Below are 20,345 nucleotides of genomic sequence, written 5' to 3' on the forward strand. Positions count from 1 at the left end.
ACCATTGTGGTATTTCATATTCTTCTTTTCAAACAGAAAATCAAAATTAAGTAACAACTGAACAGCGGTTGTAAAGAGAAGGAAATAGAATTATAGAACTTAACTTCTTTTATTTCATGGGGCCCCTTGGAACTTTTGTTTGTGTTTAAAATGTAGTAGAGTAGAGCAATGCAAAATGCCAGATACAACATAGCTAGTTGGTCCATGTAAATTTCACTTTGTACATGCAATATCTTACTGAATTTGAATAATATATTTAGAGTTGAAATATGTTCTTTTAAGTTGCAAATGAAAGAATGAATCAAGAAAAATGAAAGACTAAATCAATAATACAATTTACTAAGGGGCAGATATTTTAAAAAGCACAATCCTTAGTGATTCTTTGTTAGCATTTCCATGTTCCCAACACTGATGAAATACACAGAGTAGTCAGATATGCACAGATAAAGATGGCAAAGTTTAAACTAAGGAATAATTCTTGAGATTCTTTATTACTTCTGGAAGCCTGTTGCTGAGCCCACAGAAGAGAAGTTGAAACAGGGAATGATGATGGACAGACATAATCATCTGTCACAGCCAGTGATATGACAAAGCTGAATTGATGACAGATAGTCACAGTGATGTCAGGCACAAATCAGGGGAACGACTCCCAGTCTTTATGCATCTCTTACATAAATTCGTTTGAATTTTTGCTCAGTGCACTCTTTTGGAAGTGCTGCTCTTTTTATGTTTCTTTTGGAAATTTGGAAAATTTTATTCATTCATTTAATTCTCATCTTATTGGTGGGAAAAACTGCAGAATGTGTGTCTAGGACTGAAAGATGGGTCTCATCTAGCTGGTATGTTCCTTACAGAGCTGCACTGTCCAAACGAGTTTGAAAAGTTAATTTCAACCTTCAAAGTACTATATGCTCCAAAAGAAAATGTGAACCTAAGAGGATTCATTCAAACTCCTCTTTTTTGCATGAAATTTTTTTTTCTGAGACATCTCTTTCTCTGGTGTGAAGTTTTACCTGATGTTAATAAGATCCCAATAAATTCGCAGACAGTCAAAATCAGCCTTGAACAGTATACAGTGAAACAACAAGCTTTAAATTTACCATTTAAAGATCAAGACAAATTCTGAAGGATACTGTAATTATGCCACATAACCTCAACCTACCAAATGGAATCCAGATGAAGACACTCGAGCTGGAGCAGGTGCAGGGAGAACTCTTATCAGAACTTCCTTCCTCTTACTAAAACAGAGCTGTAGGCCAATCAGCTCCACACCCCAGAGAAGGTCTCCAGTCAAGTGGGCAGCTGATCTGGGGAGACAGTGACCTTGGACACTGGGGTTTTCCAAAAAGAAATTGTGTGAACAAGCTCATCAGAATCTTTCATCCTCTGAAGCCCTAACAACTAATGTAGCAACCTTTATCCATAGATGCTCAGGGGACTGCTTTTTCTAAAGCATATACCCAATGTATGATCCATTAATCCTTAGACTCCCAATCATTCAGGCCTAAATTGGGAGAGGAAAAGATTTCCTCTCCAACAACATACAAAAATAGAGATTTACATAGAAAAATCAAATTCTGAAGAAAAATGCAGGAGAAATAATAAAAGATGCTACCAATACAATACTAGGAAGATACAAAAAAGACTAGGACTGCACCACTTTATTGTTCTTAGCAGAGATTCTAAAGCAAATGATCAAATAATGTTTCAGATTTTTGTAATTGAAGAAAAACTTTGAAAGATTTTTATAAATATAAATTTCTATAAATTTGCTAATAAAGATCTTTTTGTGAAACTTTTTCTTTGGACTGGAGATATTTGGAAGCAGCTAGAATAGATCCCAGTGGAAAAATTGTACCAGACATGCTTGGTATTGCGATTGCTAGAATTTATTGTGAAATAGGATTGGTATGAATTTCTGCCAAACTCACCCTTATTACCCTTTCCTTATTATTTGTGTATATGTTGCTTCATGTTTTTTTTTTTTTAAAAAGGCTTTTGAAATTAGAATTAATAAAAAATGATCTTGGATCACCATAAGGGAGGATAGGTTGCAAAATCTGGTTCTATAATAATTGAAAAGGAATACGGGAAGAAGATCTATCTTGGTAAAATTAAGGCTTGAAAACAGAAGCTATGGTAATCATTACTATAATGTTATTCACTAGCATATTGCTATTAACACAACAGACCAATCTGAATGCTTAAATTTTTCCCCTTTTGACAAAAAACTCATTAAAACAATCAAATGTATTAATCCATTGCTTCTTTCTGGACTATTTTGTTAATATTCTATTATTTTTGCTGATATGATTATGTTTACAAAAATAATACCTTTTCCATTATCTGTATTTTTATGCTTGTTATTATTACTTATTTCAGTTTTTTTGAAGCACAAATTGTTTGAATATGTTTCATAGGAATCTGTTTATATAGATATCCTATCTGTTTATATTCTAGGCTTGGTGCCCAAAAATAGCTGGGTAATAGCAATGCCTTTTGGGCCTTTGCTTGTGGAATAAAACCATAGCGTGTGTTGCATTATACATTATATGATAGTAGTTTATACATGTTCCTGGAATCTAAAGAATGGAACATATAATTCGGAAGAAACCCAAGCAAATTAAAAACCTATATAATACAGTAGGGGAAGAAAAATCAGTTTAGAAGGAGCGTAAACAGATTGAACTAACATTTAAAATGCTTTAATTTCTTCATTTACTGATACAATTTTATCATACATGAGACATGAAAAAATGATAGATGCAGCTGTCAAGTCCCGGAGGTTGGCCTTTAGGTGTGTGGTGATGGGGCCTCCTCCTCAGCCACCCCCATCCCGCCAGCCATCTTGTTTTTCTCAGGAGGCCGGGGTGGAGGTGGCAGTTTGGCACCAGTGGGTAAACCCACAGACTCTTAGACCTACTTCTAGTCATTCTTTGTACTGGAATGTGGGGGACGTTTAGTACCTTTTGTTCTTGGAATTGGCCTTTGTCTCCAATTCTGGAAAACAAAAGATTTTGATCAGTCCCTCATACCACCGAATGGCTGATAGCAACTAAGAGATCGGTTCTCACACTGCAGCTCCTGTGGAACTTCGTTGAACCAGACTGGCCTTGCATAATACGAACGTGGTGTGGGTCTAATGGATACTTTTATGATTTTCCCTAATAGTTTTTTAAAAAGCCTTCACCTTTAAGTATCATATATTATTTCAACTTGAAGTGAAATAAAATGGTAGAGAACTGTAAAATATGCAGTAACTTTAATGCATAACTACTGCAATACCAAGAGAATTTGCCAGTAATGACAACCTTCCCTTCCATTTCCAGTTGAATTAGATGGAAATGATGTTGATAGGCATGGTCTTTATTTTGCAAAGGTATCTGTTACATTAGGTCTTAAAACTTGAGACTGTAACATTGTTCTGAAATCGTTTACAGCTGCTTCCAGGCAAGTCATGTTTCAGTCCCTTCATCTGCTTTTGCTTCCCCTAGCCAGAAGTGTGGGGGTTTGAGGGCGAATGATTCTCTCCGTGACTCTCCTGGGGAAGAGCCAGCCACGCAGCCCCACAAATGAGCAGCCCATGCTGTCTGCGTTCCCCGATCGATGAACCAGAAGGCTGGGCGGGAGCAGTGGGCTTTTCTCCCGCAGCAGTGGGTAATTGAGGGCCGTGAGAGCCAGGTGCAGCTGGTTTCTCCGGGAAAGCTCACCCATCCAGTGGACTCTTTCAAAAGCACTGCAGAGAGGAAAAGAGAAAAACCAAATCATGAGACTTCTGTGCCTGCTGATCTGGAAAGAGGTTTACACTTCGTTTAATGACTTCTTTATACCGTTAGCTGCATGAAAAGAGGAAATTGAGGTTTTTGTACGTCTGCTTTCCATTCAAAAAGAATATTGGTTGCAGTTCGCTGACACAGAGGCAGAAAAAGTGAACTGGATTTAGTCATCATGATTGATGCCTTTCTCAGGAAATCTTTACAATTTTGCACCTTTTCTCTTTTTACAGTTTGGTTTTGTTTTTAAGAAGCTCAAAATGTTTAAAGGCTGATACTTCAAAGAAAACAAAAAGCTTAATCATAAAGGGGATCCAGTCTTTTAATTTGGACTATACCCAGCCTTAGGCTATTGCTTTTTTTATTGTTTCTCAAAATATCAATACTTCAATGAAATACACTGGAGCCGAAATATTTTCACACTTAATTAAAAATGGCTCCCTGATTTATAAGTCACAGACCACTTGACCTAATGCTTTCAAACCTTTTTAAAAATACCTTAAATCTGCCTTTCAAATCAATGTTTGCCTAGTGTAAGAAAATAATCATGACTCTATAAATAGGTGTGGACTAGAAAAAATACTGGTTGTGTTACTGTTATTAACTCAGGGCTAATACCATTGATTGAGCCTGCTGCTGGATTTTGTCCACCCAATAAGCTTTCTAATCTTCTCAAAACAGACTCCAGTGCTTGGGTCACAGATTTGGGATTAGCTAATCCTAGTGCTTTATTCTTTGTAGCTACAGTGGTTGATCAAGGTGCGAGTCTGTGACCAAAGAGGGGCAATCATAGCCCTCCCCTGAAGTTGTTAAATGAACCCTCAAGGAAAAAGTTCTCTCTTCCCATTTGGACTGCTAATTGGAACTGCCAGAGGACCCCCCAACCCCCAGGAGATCAGCAGGAGAGAGACCAAGCCAGTAAGACTTGAGGGCAAGTGGAGAGAGAATCGGTAGCTGAAGGAGCTCCAGGTCTCCCCGCCCAGGCCTGGTCTCGCAGTCCTTGCTTTAGATTTGTCGTCTATCACGATATAGCTTCCAACTACCCGAGCAAATGAACTATTTTTTTTCCTACTTAAAATTCATTTCTATTTCCACAATTGGCAGCCAAAAATATCCAGACTAATACATACACCATTTTCACAGTACTTGTGTTTTCAATTTAGTTTTTTGTTTACATGCAGAAAGATTTTGTGGGACAGGGATTATAGTTATATCAGTTCACCCTTGGGGAAGTGCGCGAGATGCATAAGAACCACCATACTTAAGATATAGAATAGGTTCATCCCCCCAAAATGTTCTTGTGCAGTCTCTTTGTGGTCAACTCCTGCACTCAATCCTAAGCCCTGGGAGCAAGTGGATCATTCTCCAGCCCAATGTTTTGCTTTTTCCACAGTGTCATTTAAATGGAATCACAGAGGATGTTAATTCACTTCACTTAGCACAGGGACTGGCAAATGTGCTGTGAAGGGTCAGGTAGTGAATACTTTCAGATTTGTAGGTCATATGGTCCCTGTTTCAACTGCTCCACATTGCCAGCGTAGCATGCAAGCAGCCTCAGACAATACATGGAGAAAGAGGTATAACAGGCAGGACGTGGCCTGAAAGTCACATAGTTTGCTGACCCCTAATTGAGCATAATGTAGTTGAAGTTCATCCATCTTATTGCCTGCATTAATAGTTTGTACCTTTTGATTGTTGAGTAATATTCCACAGTCTGGATGAAATATAGTATATTTATCTGTTCAACTGGTAAAAGGCTTTGAGTCATTTCCAGTTTTTGGCAATTATGAATAAAATTGTGAAAGTGTCACACAAAATTCATATTGAAACTTAATCAATGATGTATTAGTATTAAAAGGTGGGGCTTTCAGAAGGTGTATATTTCATAAAGGATGTACAACAAGGCACCATCTTGGAAGGAGATAGGGCCCTCACCAGACACAAAACCTATAGGAGCCTTGATCTTGGACTTTTTAGCTTCCAGCATTGCAGAAATGAACTTTTGTTCTTTATAAATTACCAGTCTCAAATGCTTTGTTATAGTAGCACAGATAAAACTAAGACAAGCTGCTATCCACATTACACACATTTTTGGTTTTGTTTTTGTTTTTGGTACCGGGGATTAAACTTGGGACCTTTTGCTTGTGAGGCAGGCACCAGAACCACTGAGCTAAATCCCCGACCCATGCACAAATTTTATGACCTTCAGTTTTATTTTTTGGGGGTGAAATACTCAGGAGTGGGATCGCTGAGATGTATGATTGCTGCATACTTAGTTTCATAAGAACCTGGTGAGCTATTTTCCAGAGTGGCTGTACCATTGTGCATACTCCCCAGCCATATATAGCAATTCCACTTGCCCCTTACCTCCACTAGCAATAAATATTTTTAGTTTTAAGTATTTTTTGCCATTCCAAAAGGGGTGTAATAGTATCTTGTGTTTTTATTTGAATTTCTCTAATGAACGACAGTATTTATTATGTTTTCAGGTGCCCATTCATCTACCTTCTTCAGTGAAGTATCTCTTCTAATCATTTGCCCATTCTTACTTGGTAATTGGCTTTCTTCTGTAGAGTGTTAGATCTCTTCACATATCCTTGATCCCTCATGTTGTTTTTAAACATTTTCTCCAGCCTGTGGTTCACCTTTTCATCTTCTCCATGGTCCCTCCTAAATCCCCCACCTCTTCTTACTGTCACCATGGGGGTTAGGATTTCAACCTGTGAATTTGGAGGGAACCTAATGGAACACAATCCATTGCAAAGAGATTGAAAAGAATTTCAATCCCCTGCAGAGAAAATATTTTTAAATTTTGATAAATTTCTGTTGATAAGTATTTTCTTTAATTGTCATCCTTCTGGAATTCATATCTAAGACCTACCTCTTTCCTTGAGTTCTTAATGATTTCCTCTTACATTTTCTTCTGAAAGTTTTAGTTTCATATTTTACATTTCGGTTTATAATCTATTGTGGACTAATTTTGCATAAAATCTATAACATGAAGATCCATATTTTTGCATATTACTGTCCTGTTTTTCCAGCTGTAAATACTATTCTTCTCTGTTGAATTGTCTCAACATCATTGACAAAAAAAGATCAATATCTCTCTTTTTTTTTTTTGATACAGGGGAATGAATCCAGGGCCTTCACCCTGAGGTACATCCCCAGTCCTTTTTTATTTTTTTAATTTCGAGACAGGGGCTCGCCAAGTTACTCAGTTGTCCAGTCTTGTATCTCAAAGAAAAGGGAAAAGCAGGGGGCGGGGAATGTCTTAGTCTTCTATAGGGAATAACAGACCCCTGTAACAAATTACCATGGTGCCATCATAGTGGAGTTTAGGTGAGGGTCCCCTTTCAGGTCCCCTTTCTTTAGATTTTTCTCTGCATCTCACAGAGTGGGAGGGTCAACTCTCTGGGACCCCCTTTACAAGGGTATCACCCCCTCCATCAGGAGTGTCTCACCCTCTTGACCTAATGATGCCAAAGACCCACCTCCTAGTTCCCTCGCCCTAGGGGTGAGGACTTCAACATAGGACTCCTAGGGGAACCCAACATCTAGTCCATTGCAAGGGGGATATCCTATTCTCTCCAGCCCGATCTTTTTTGCAACCTTGGCTAGAAAAAGGAGTTCCTCTTGCAGTTTTGTTGTCCACACTCACTGGACCGTTCCCAGACCTGGCTCATTCCCTGGTCAAAGCTGAGAGAGAAAAGAGGGGAAAGAAATACCAGAGCATCATTGTTGTGCTGGTGAGTCAGGTTTTGACTTCCCTCTCTAATCACCTCTTACTGTTTGCTTTCATATATTCTGTCCTGACTTTAGTTATCATTAGTGAGACAAACTACTGAGCTTATTGAATCTTGGTCAACTTTGGACATTCACACAGCATATGTTTCAGATTAGTCCTTAAACTTCTCAGCTAATAAGTATTTTTTAAAAAACCAAAGTGGGGTGAGGGAGAGATTTCTTAAATTAAATCAGAAATTGTTAAATAATCTTTTCTCCCTCTCCTCATTGGACACAAACATGTCCTCTTTGCCCACTTGTGTCCCCGTCAAATCCATCCCCAGAACTCCTTTGGCCTCTCAGTTTGTGCTCTGCGATTGCACCTGCATGATGAAAAACCTTTATTTCCTTTTAGTGTTTGATTTAGATGGTAGAATACTGTGAGAAGCTTCAATGATAACATGATAGAAATTAGAAATAAAGATCTTATATGGACACTGGATTCCTTTAGGAAATCTGGTCCCTTAAAATTACAAAATATTCAATATTCCCCTGATTTTCTAACCATATTTGTTCTTCTGATATAAAAGAACATATCAGAGAAGCCAAAGTATGTCAGCAATCCTGCCCCCTGTTATTTATGTTCCCAAAATTTCTTAAAAAATACAGAATGGATTATGCTCCAGGGTCCCAATAGTTAAAAGTGTGAATCAGGAGAAATGGACTTTACTCTTGATGCTACCATTAACTGATTGTGTGACATTTGATCATTTACTTGATTTCTTGAACTTAATTTCCTTATTTGTTAAATGGGCTCATTGGACAACAAGCTCTCTAAAATCTTTCTTTGTCCAGTTCAGAATTCTATGAATTTATAATGGAATAATTGAAACTAGATTGTGCCAAATGTGAAACTGAGTAGGGAGTGAGGGAATCAGGAGGCAGTGCTCTCGCTGAGTGAGCCAAACAGGTGGGTAATCATACGATTCAGATTCATATTTTTAAGGAAAGCCACAATCACTGAGTAATTAATGTAATATTTTTGGACAGCTTGTGTCTGTCCAAATTGGATTATAACTTGGAAGTGTCTGTTTTACAATTAAGCTAAAGCCCTTGCCTGAGTAATTCTGAGTATTGAGATTGAGTTGACATCACAGTATTGCATTTGCAGTGGGCCTGAGGAGTTGATAGATTTGAGCTGATGGGAAACAGCCTCTCTGGAATGTAGACAGAACTATTCAAAGTCAAATTCAGCCATTTTCCCATGGGCTGCAGAGCTCATGGAGAAGAATGTGCAGGGCAGAGCTGACTTTTGGCTAAAAACAATTTAAAATCAAAAAGGAAAAAACTCTGCAAAATGAATAAGAATATTAAATAAACTCAGAGAATTGCAAAGTCATCCAAGCTTTCATAGGAAGAATCAGAAATATTTAAGAAAATATAACAAAGAAAAGTTTGCTAATATATGAAAATATAAGACAAAAATCTTGGGGCTTGACCAATTTTGGTTCTATTCGTCGTTTTTCTTCCCATGTTTTCATACTTTAGGCAGTTAGATAAATTTTATTCTACTAGAAGCACACTTGTAATGTGCTTTTCCTTCCACTTTAGCCCAGTAATAGCTACCGCAGTGCTTACACATGACATAATCTATCATTTACCACTGAGCAATCACACAAACATTTATTTATCTCTTTTCCTCTTGGCGAGTGCTATATTGTTTACTGACTTATGCTATTGCAAACAAAGATATTATCATATTTGTATTTTCTGTTTACAGTTTTCTCAATTATTCTCCTCCAAGTTTTTGCCTTGCCAATTTGGAGGCCATATATTGTATTTCATGCAATGAAAAGTATCTTTAATTTGAAGATACAGATATTTAACTACACATTTTTATAATAATGTTTGAAGTTTAAAGTATTTTAATCTTTTTTCTCTGTAAGGCACAGACATCCTTTAGCTATTTACTGGACAATTCTTTCTCTCCTGTTATTTTTATCTACTTTTAGTTTAAAGTATTTTTTCAGCACAAAAAATCATAGAAGCTACATTGTCAATAGCTAATTAATATTTATTTTTATCTTGTTTATGATGAATTTTGTTTCTTGTAACAGTCTTATGAATTAATTTCTTTTCCCATAGTACATGCTTTACTCATTGGTGAGGGTTCACTGCAAACATTTTTTTTTTTTTTTGGTTTGGGTCTAAAAATATCTCTTATCTCAATCTTAAATAATAGTTTATCTAGACTTAATTAAATTTCAGACTGTGAGTTATTGTTCCTATAGCACTTTCAGGGTCTTGTGTATTTCTCTCTGTTGTTCACTGTTGCCAGTAATAGCTATGAGTCAGTCAGTCCAGTTGTCATCACCTTGCAGGAATAGCTAACATTTCTTTGAGCTCTTATTTTGTACCAGTTTGTTAAGCACATATGTGGACTTAGAATTCCTCACAATCCTTAGGGAAGTATTGTAGTATTTCCATGTGAAGGTAGGGAAACCAGAGCAGTAAGAGTTAAATATCTTCGTCAGTGTTCACAGGCCATTGGTGATGGAGCTGGGATGGTGCATTTACCTTTATAATACTCAGTACTCTGGGTATGCTTTCTGGCCAGTGAATTGTGTCCCTCAACTCTGAAAAATCATGAGCTTAAATCTTTTCAAAATTTCCGCTTTTCCATTGTTCCCTACTTAGTCTTATCAAGCTCCTGTGTTGGCAAAGTTACTGTGTACAGTTGCACAGATAGTGCACTGCACCATTCTGTAGGCACCATTCGAACCGGAGTCTGCAAGCCCTTTATTTTCAGCCAATTCACCTACATGTCTTCATCAATTACCAAAAAATTGATTTTTAAATAAATGTTTACTGCAAGTTTGTAAATTAGCTATCCCATATCTAGTACTCTAGGGAAGGAGATATTTTCTGCTGATTAATTCCAAAGTAATTCAGGTTGACTTTATTTCAACTTCTTAATACAGAGGAGGATGATGATACCTTGCCCATGTTTCATGCTCTGCTGTCTTAAAACTGAGTCATGTACATTATTCAGTCCAGATCTCACCACAATCCTGGGAGCTACTTCCAGAGTGTGCTATCATTATGCCCATTTGATAGATAAGGGGCCCAGGACTCAGAGCACGCAGCCTACACGAGGTCACAGAGCTATGAAATGGTGATTGGACCCCTGTCCTCTGACACCAAGACAGTCCTCACAACACTCTCAGAGAGCTGGCCATGTGCATAGTAGGAAGACCTCTGGGAATCAGTGAGGTCTATTGTAGCTGCCCTGATTTGTCATCACTGTGATTAACTTCACCACAGAATGAACTGCACTAATTACCCCAGTAGCTATGCTGCAGTACAGGGGAAAGTTTTGAAATGACTTACAATTGTTTAGCATAAATAAAGCTAGGGTTTCCTACAAGGGAAGGATGAAGTGTAGGCACAAGACCATGGCACAGATGGCCTTTCACATTTGTAGTCCTCTTCACATTTTCCCGGTCACTTTTCTTATTATCTCCAACCCAAGAACTATAATTTTTCAACCTTCCTAAAGATCTCAAGCCATGCCATTTCTGAGCGAGTGTTTCTCTTTTCTCTGGTTTCTGCCCCTTCTGCCCCTTGAGACCCACTGTGAGGTTGCCAGGGATGGGGCTGCCGCATCTTTTATTTCTTTACCATTTTCCACCTTTTCTCTGTCTGCTTTTCCCCACTCAACTATGAGCTCCTAGAGAGTGGGGGATAATTCTCTCTGAAACCCCAATTCTCAGCACAGGGCTTGGTCCACAGTCAGTAAGTGTCTAGCATATATATCAAGTGGATAATGAACAAATTAACCTATGAAAGAGTTAGTGGATCATAATAAAATATTGCAATACCTCCACATGCGAGAGTCTAATAACTGCCCTCACTTTAAAATTTAATGCAGCCAGCCGGGGATTTAGCTCAGTGGTTCCTCTTCCTGCCTCGCAAGCCCAAGGGCCCGAGTTCGATCCCCGATACAAAAAAAAAAAAAAAATTAATGCATCCAGCTTCCTGTGCAATTCATTCCTGCTTTTATTGACATTTAAATTTATAAGCTCACAAACTTAAAGAAAATGCAACATAAAATGTTGAAGATTTGTTGGGGAATCAGAATGAGCAAATGTAGCTGGCCACATCAGATAGTGATTTCATCATCCCTGATCCAGGAAAATAAGATCGTTAATCATGGAAGTCGGTGAGGAAAGGTGGGGGCTAAATAAGCTTCCTGTGTGTGTTCGTTCTATGAGACAAAAGGGATCCACTGTGAGTTACGTCTGTGGTGAGGTGTATTAAGCCTGAGTGCACCACCACAGCGAGCCTGAAATAGCAGTGCTTCCTCGTTGAGTTGTCCTTCGTATACTGTTTGCCTGGCGGGAGCATCAGCTGGGCAGCTCTTTCCAGTTCAGTGATTTTACTGCATCTACATAATTGCAACAGAAAATACTCGGAATCAAGGCAGCACTAGAAAGACAGCCAAGCTGGAAATGACACAATGGCTGTTTCCGAGAGCCCGACGTAAGGGTGCAGTTGGAACTTGAGGTGCAGTTTGCTAAGCATTAAGAAAGGGCCAGCAGATGCCAGGCATTCCCCTACACTGCCAGAATAGAGAAAATCCTGTCTCTTTGTGGGTTTTATAAGCAGATAAGGAAAGAGAAACAACAAAAGCAAATATTCAAGCAGAGAAAATTTTAAAAGCACTGTTTTTAAACTCGGCTTTAATACACCAGACTCCATTATACAAGGATTTAAGAGCTATAGAGATAGAAAATTCTGTTGTGCACTTTTTAGCACGATCTAATTCCCCTCTCCATTCAACAGATTAATGTGGCTCTTGCTAGGATATGTAAAGGTTGCGAAGGACACAAGTCACATCTTGCTCGGGTAGCCTTGTCTGGCTAAAATACACGGTGCATTATGGATTGGATTGTACTTGAAAGTAGTTACAATGAAGAGTATCTATTTATTTTTTCTTGAATGCATTGTCCCCCAACAGAGTCCAGAGAGCTGCTTGTCATGCTGGATTCCATTGCTATTACGTTATCAAAGAATTATATCTTTGGGGAAGCATTTAGCATCTTTTGGGCCATAAGAATGCAGTTTAGGGAATGATTTCAAGTCCCTTAGCTTTAGTATCTATTTTAGCAGAAGGCAACAATTAGGGGTGTTCTATATTTTTCACATATTCAAAGTCAGCAATTTACCTATTTCTTGATGCTTTTTATTAATTTGTTATTCTTCTAGACCATTTTATTTTATTTATATTTTGGTACCAGGGATCAAACTCAGCACCTTGTGCTTGTGAGGCAGGCGTGGTGCCACTGAGCTAAACCCCTGGCCCTAGACCATTTTATATACCTCTATTAGGCATGTCCATTAAAACTGAATTGTATTTTCTTTGCAGCTATTAATACTAGATGTCAGCTAAAAGCTTACATAGCTTTTTCCTAATGTAATCATGAAAATAAAAATGCATCCAGAGCTCCTAGGCTAAAACAGCCACAAAAGAGGGAACCAGGCAGGCACTCTCCCTTTCCGTAGGTTCCAAGAGCAGCTGGCTCTGTTGGCTTCCCAAGCTGACCTGGAAAACTGAAGGAACAAGAGGGGAGACCTCAGCAGGCAGGAGTGAAATGAGTTTGTGGGGCTTATGCTGTTTTAAACAATTCTCTGAAATGTTATTCCAGGTTTCTTAGAGATAAGCTGCTTCTATTTATCTTGTCTATGTTTTTTCAATTATTTGGCATTTAGAACAAAGGCTTCACTTACTATTACAATAAATTTGTTTAATTCAATTCAACAAACATTTTAAAGCTCCTCCTCACACTATTCCACTGAAGAACGTGTATCCCCAGGGTCGTGTGCTAGGAGGTCTCCCCCTTTAAACAGTGACAGTTTCTGGAGTCTAAGTTTTACTTAGGAGTCAAGATAAATATTTCTATACTAGAATCACCAATATTGTTTAATATGGAGTTGAATGTAAAGTTCATATGAATTTTAAGGTAAAGTAAGTTTCAAAGAAATTCCATCTTAGATCAGTCTGAAAGTCTGTATTCTCTCCTATAAGTGGAACCTGAGGGAAAAATGAAGGAAGTAGACAATATTTTACCATGGGCACAAACACAATCTGTGGAAAGATTAATTCTGATTAACAGAGTGCTTTGTGAGTTTGGTACTTGGTGGAATTGGGGCAGGTAGAGTGTTCAAAGGACATTCTAGTGATCAAGGAGGCAGCTTGTACAAAGGCACTGAGGCATGATCACAGCAATAGATTTAGGAGAACAGAGCCACAGTGCAAAGCTAGAACGTGAGTTAGGGCACTGGGAAAAAGAAATCAAAATTGTATTTAAGTATATTTTTCGGTATTATTTCCAATAAATCAATGTCCAGTCTTTACAGAATTGTCTGGTAAAAAAATAACTTTCCCATTTATCTGCAAAAATGTTTGGTTTTAAAAATTCATTTGGATTTGGGCACAAATGTATGTTATCTTTAATAATAAATTGGAAGAGTATTTTTTCCTTTATGTGCCCACAGAAGGATTTTATTTAGCCCACAAATTTTATGTAATGCCTCCCATTACCAGGCACAATATTAGAATCCCAGGCTAAGAATGCCTTTTCTTCCCCTGAGAAAGATAGAAAACCTCTCAAAGAAGGCACTGAGATAGCTTTATTTGAACAGCAGCACTCCTGGGACCCCCACAGGAAGACTCAGCCTGTCCCCGGATGTTGGGAAAATCCAAGAGAATCACTGCCTCAGGAGAGGCCTGTGGCTTTCCTATCACGGCTACTGCCCTGCCGAGGCCTTAACTTGGGGGTGTGAGAAAAACCAGTCTCAGTGATGCTGACAGTTATAGACAAAGATTCCAAATATTCTCACATTATAAACAAATATATCACACTGTTTACCACAATTCGGGTGGTCCTGATAAAAAAAAAAATCTGAAATCTGAAATGCTCCAAAACTCAAAAGTTTTTGAGAACTGACAAAATGGTGCAAACAGAAAATTCCATACCTGCACTGTTGTGACAGATCTCAGTCAAAACACTGGTGCACAAACATGAACTGCTTCACGCACAAAATTATTTAAAATACTGTGTAAAATTACCTTTGGGGCTGGCAATGTAGCTCAGTGCTGGAGTTTTGGGTAGGATGCGGGAGGTTCTGGGCTCCATCTCCAGCACCACACACAAATAATTATCTTCTATGGTGTATATGAATTTTGTATTTAGACTTGGGTCCTATCCTCAAGATATTTCATCATGTCTACACCAATATTTTTAAAAATGAGAAATCTAAAACACTTGTGGGCCCCAGCATTTTAGATAAGGAATCCTGTGTCTGTGTCACTGTTTCTTCTCTAGGAGTTGGAGGATTTTTGAAGTCTCCTTTAATCTCACTTCTTTTTTCTCAGAACTAGTTTCCAATGAATGGTATTGAGCAATTTAAGATTATGAAAAATCAAGAATAATAACCACATTTTGAATTTTTCACTGGAGTGAAAGGCATAGCTGTTGAGATAAATTATTTTGGTGACAAGAAGTATATTAACATGGATTCAGATTAAGGGTATGGAATAACATAGATGACAAAATAAATCGGGGCCTAGTCAGAATTCCACGATGCCTGAGATGAGTCCGGAGCGAAGAGAGGGAAAGACTGGCCAGGCCAGAAGGCATTGCAGAGTGCAGATTTCTCATCAGGGTCATAGGCACTTCAGCCAGGGCCTGCCCGTTGGTTCTCTGGGGTCAGAGACTGAATTTTGCCAGCATTCCCCCAATTGCCACTCTTGAGTGATGAAAAAGCAAAGCAAAATCCCCTAATGTTCTAGTCAATTTATTAACCTGGAGTTAAAGGTCAGGATTAATGAATGACCCATTAGAAAGGGCTGGTCCTACACTGCTAGGCAGAGAGCCCCTTCAACACCAGGACTTTGGGAAGGCACTAGAAGGCTTCCAGATGAGCAAAGGGAGCTAGGAGGCTGAACCATGCAGGCCCCTGGGTGAGAAGGATGCTTTCTATACCAGAGGGAGCAACAAGCAGGGTTGGGTTTGTGGATTTGCAGCTCAAATGTGGGTCTGAGTCTAGCCCAGCCATATACTGGTTCTATATCCTGGGTAGTTATGCAATCTGTCTTAAAGCCAGTGTCCTTGTCTGTAAAATGCCATATGGGCAATAGTGACAGCTAACTCTCAGTGAGTAGCCGGGAGGAAGCCAGCTACATGTCAGGTGCTGTGTGTACACAGCCCAGATGATGACAGCCTTCAGAGGTGGGCACTATTTCCCAAATTTTGCAGATGGGGACACCAAGAGACCCTCTATACAAAAGTCATGAGGGCCCTCCCACAGTGAGGCCTTGTGAATCCCCATTTTGTGATGGCAGGCTGTAGCCCTCTCCAGGTTTCTCCTAGTTCACAGCAAGGTGAGTAAACTGCTCTGGATGCTCCGACTCCTGTGGGGTGGAGGGATGAAGGGGGAGAAAAGTCAACTCTGGCTTTTTGATGCAGAGGAGAGGACCAGTGGTGAATCAGAACATCTCATTTCCTAAAATATACAAAATCAAGCAAATGTCACATCGTCAGATGCCATTTTAATTCCTCTTTCTTTTTCCAAATCTCCATCTGGCTCATGGAAGTGATTCATATTTTTATTTAAATATTTTTACCCTTATTTTGTGTTAACTAAACATCTTGACTTCAATCTGTCCAGCACATTCAGACCCCTTCCCTTCTCTGCAGCCCATTCCAAAGCTTTCCATTACTGCCTGGCGGCCAGAGGGGCATCCGAGAGTTCCCTTCCTGCTTACTGCCTCCCGTGGCTGGGGATACACCTCAGTGTGAAGGCCCTGGGTTCAGTTCCACCACCACCACCCCAAAAGGCATGGTAAATACACCAGTTGAGGTTGGTTTGATATAGACATTAATTACTAGAGGATCTCATTAATTCAACCCTTAATAAAGATCACAAAAGGAATAATAAATCACTTAATGAGCAGAAAAACTCAATGAAGACCACATGGAATAACAGCTATAAACAATCACTTTAAATTAGCTCCTGCATAGTTATTTACTAGAAAGGACAAATCCTGTGTGCAGGGTTTACGACTTTCAGGGCTTTCTCTCTGGGAATCTGACAGCCAGTAGCAGCACAGTGAAAGGAAACTTCTAGTGTGTTTGTGTGATGGTAAATGGTGGTGTCAACATGAATAAGAAAGGCCTAGCAGATGGTTTAGCATAGTTCTAGGTGTGTGTAGATGACTGACTTCCTGAAGAGGGAACGCCCACCCTGGGTGTGGGTGGCACCAACCAACAGGCTTGTAACCTGGATGGAGTACAAAGGCAAAGAAGAAGGGAGTCTCTAGTCTGCTTCAGAGGAGGAGCTGTGGTCTTGGCCATCACCTTTGGATGTCTATCTCCAAACTCTCAGTGCGAACTCTTCAGCCCTCTGACGCAAACCCTTTGTCTTCCCAACACAGACTTGCATGAGACTCTGTAGTGAGCTCTAGGGATTCAACTTTTGACTGTGTCCTCCAGCCCTTTGCACTCTTCCACACCTGACTCTGCAGGTGGCCATTGTAAGCCTGCCTTGCAAATCCTTTATATATCACATATAAAATCTGTTCCTCTAGAGAAGCTATAAGATAGTTTGTTTCTTCTACACCTCAGTCCTGATAGCTCATAACGAGTTGACATTCTGTCTTGTGATTTCTGTCAGTCTGTGAGAATGCTCACTTCTTTATATTCCTTGGAACCAATGTCAAAATTTCTCATTCTCCTACACAACAATGGAAAACTTTGATTTTAGTAATGCAAAATCTTCCTCACTTGTATTTCTACAACTTCGTCTATTACTGACATTTTTTTCAGGAGTTCCTCATGAAAGACCAATTGACAGTGACTTACCTGGGAATCATGGTGATTTGCAGTTGGAGTAATTCCACTGATTTGTATCTTACTGAAAATGTTTTTATTCTAATACTTGGTCATGAAATAAATTACATATTCTCCTATCAGCCTTAACTTTTGCCTTTCATGTTTAGGTTTAATCCACCTGGAGCCACCCCATCTCTGCCCTTCCTCCCTCAATGCCATGCAGACCCCCTCTGTCTCTGCTGAGCTCTACTAGTTCCACTGAGGGAGGCACTTCCAAAAGGTGAAGGTCTTCGGCTGGGGGAATTATTGTGTCCTCTCAAATCAAACTCTAGCCAATCAGCCTAGGGTTCTTTCTGCTCAATTCAGAAGAAAATCATGAATCAGTGAAGTACAACTCTGCTAGCCATTCTAATGCCACCAGATAACACAAGGTAACGCTAGATGCCAACAGTGGACACAGCTAGCTGCTGTTCACTGCCGATGCTGGCCACCACTGTCTGATGCTGGCTTATGGGGACACTGTAGAGCAGCTCTACAATGTGCTGGTGGTCTTTGCTGCTTCTGGCCATCACCTTCTGGTGCCATCTTGTGCTGGACACTACCAGCTGACTCTACTGGATGCTGGTCTCCAGCTGGTCTTCACTGGCTGCTGGTCTATGGAGCTCTGGTGTTAACAGCTCTGTTTTTATCGTTCTTCCTTTGGAAATAGTCATTCTGTCCACACAATTCAGGATAAAAATCCCAAGTAGATTCACAGGACTTTTGGAGCCCACACTGCCTGAGAAATAAATCACAAGCAGGTTTACAGGAACACCTAAGTGAATCTATTTTAACAGGGCCCATGCTGCAGCACAAGAGGTTCAGTACACAGGAGGGAGCCCTGCTAGACTACAACCCAACAACTGGCTGGGGAGCACTTCCTATATAGCAGCCTGTAGGCCTCCAGTGAGGGGCAGGGCCAAAAGTTGGCTATGAATGTTGGATATGCAAATACGGGCCCCAGAGCCTGATCTTAGCCTCTCCAGGTTGCCTACCCCCTTCAAAAAGACAACAGTATCATGTGAAGTGGCAGGAGTGTGGGAGGGCAGCACACAGCACTCATGTTGAAGTGGAAAATGGCAGCCTCATGGTCAGGGAGGGCATCACTTGATAGCCAGGGAGAGCATTGAAGCAAACTGTCCCAGTCCATTGGGGTGCAAGGGGGAGCAAAGGGAAGTGAGAGGGAAGAATGGACAACTGCTGGCCAAGCCACACCACCCCCTCCAGCTGACACTGGAAAAATGAGACTGAGGCACTTGTCATCTGTCTCAAAACTCCCTGTCCAAGTCCTCTTTCTGCCACTTACCAAATGGGTGGCATTCAGCAAGTTAATCTAATGTTCACATTTCCTCAATAAATGAAGTTCATAATAATAATACTGAATTATGAGTTGTGGTAGCAATTAAATAAGACAATGCACACAACACACTTAGCCCAGCACTGGCACATTGTACATCTCAATAATGATTATGATTAATATCACAAATATCCCAACTTTTCTCTTTCTGGGAAGATTCATAGTTTTAAGATTAGTTTTGTAAGTTATCAGTCTCATTCATTATGTTTATTAGTTTAACTCTCAAAATGTAGCTTTATTTCTAAGTGTAGTCACTGAATACCAACTACTGGACCAAGCATACAGAGACCCTTAGAGTCTCTCCTAGGCTACATCTAATCTAAAGTTCTATAAATTCCTTTATATCAGGGCCTAAAGTGCATAGGACCACATTATGACTCAGTGCTCTTTGCCTCCATTAAAAAATAACAAAAATTATATTTTATAGTAGAGTTGGTATAATGATAATTATAGTTCATGCTACATTTATCATTATAGTCTTTATTATTATGTTCTCTTTTTTGTGATTTTTAAAATAAATTAAAATTAAAACATTTCCAAGGACTCTTAAAAATACAGTGAACCCTGGTACCTACTACATTCAAAGGTTAAATTATCCCTTATGATGGACTCAGGTCACAGAGAGATTTCAGGATCCCCAGTTATAATATTTCTGAAGGCACAGGAAAGACATTATTGTAGCTCTTTTGCTGAGGGGAACAACAGGGCTATTACCAAAATCATTCTTATAGTAAAATACTGTAGAATGACAATAATGATAAGTCCTTCTGAGACCACTTTGTTTAAGACCCATAGTTAGCAGACGTAAATCAAGACTAGGTGTGCTGTAATTTGGATCTGAAATGTCCTCCAAAGGCCCATATATTAGAGGCTTGATCCCTAAGGTGGTTCTTTTAGAGGAGGTGGAACTTTAAAAGGTGGGGCTTAGTGGGAGATCTTTAGGCTATTGGGGGTGTTATCTTGAAGGAGATTGTAGGACCCTCCTCCTTCCAGTTCCTCTTTTGATCCTTGGCTCATGAGAAGAGGATCATTTTGCCCACCATGGGCTCTAGCTATTATTTGCTGTCTTGTCACAGGCCCAAAGAACAGGGTCAATTGAGCATGGACTGGAATCTCTAAAACTATGAACTAAAGTAAAACTTTTCTTTTTATGAGTTAATAACCACAGATATTTTGTTATAACAACAGAAAGTTGGCTAATACACACTGTTAAAGTGATGGGTTGGAGCTTTGGGGAGTTTTGAACCCCTGTTCCTGATCACCAGCCAGTGTTTGTTCACCAGCCTATCCATTACTCTTTAAAGTCTTATTTGAACTTATGCCAAAATGTAATTTAAAATCATTTTTCCTACCAAAGCAGTATCCTCAATACTGTCCTGCCTTGGATATTTAACAGCCATGGAATTAGATATGACCCCTCCTTTTTGGGATGAGATTTGTGAGACTTGCTTTCTATTAAAGTAGTAATATACATTCACTGAGGATAATTTGCAAATTACTCTTTAAATTAGATATTTATGCTATGTTTAGAATATGTAGAGAACTTACAAGGAGCAT

At 39.4% G+C, this 20,345-nt stretch overlaps 1 protein-coding gene across 1 annotated transcript in view; it reads right to left on the minus strand.

Annotated features, from left to right (window-relative positions):
* Positions 1 to 320: 320 nt before the first annotated feature.
* Sh3bgrl2 (SH3 domain binding glutamate rich protein like 2) overlaps positions 321 to 20,345 on the minus strand; it is a 105,098-nt gene continuing 85,073 nt past the window's right edge. Inside the window, exon 4 of the mRNA XM_087207742.1 lies at positions 321 to 3,736. Coding sequence (XP_087063868.1) covers positions 3,728 to 3,736 — 9 coding nt within the window. The 3' untranslated portion in view covers positions 321 to 3,727. The remainder of the gene's footprint in view (positions 3,737 to 20,345) is intronic.

Source organism: Heterocephalus glaber, unplaced genomic scaffold (assembly GCF_053883595.1).
Source record: "Heterocephalus glaber isolate CG9 unplaced genomic scaffold, H.glaber_assembly_v1.0 deba00000818, whole genome shotgun sequence".
Lineage (NCBI taxonomy): Eukaryota > Metazoa > Chordata > Mammalia > Rodentia > Bathyergidae > Heterocephalus > Heterocephalus glaber.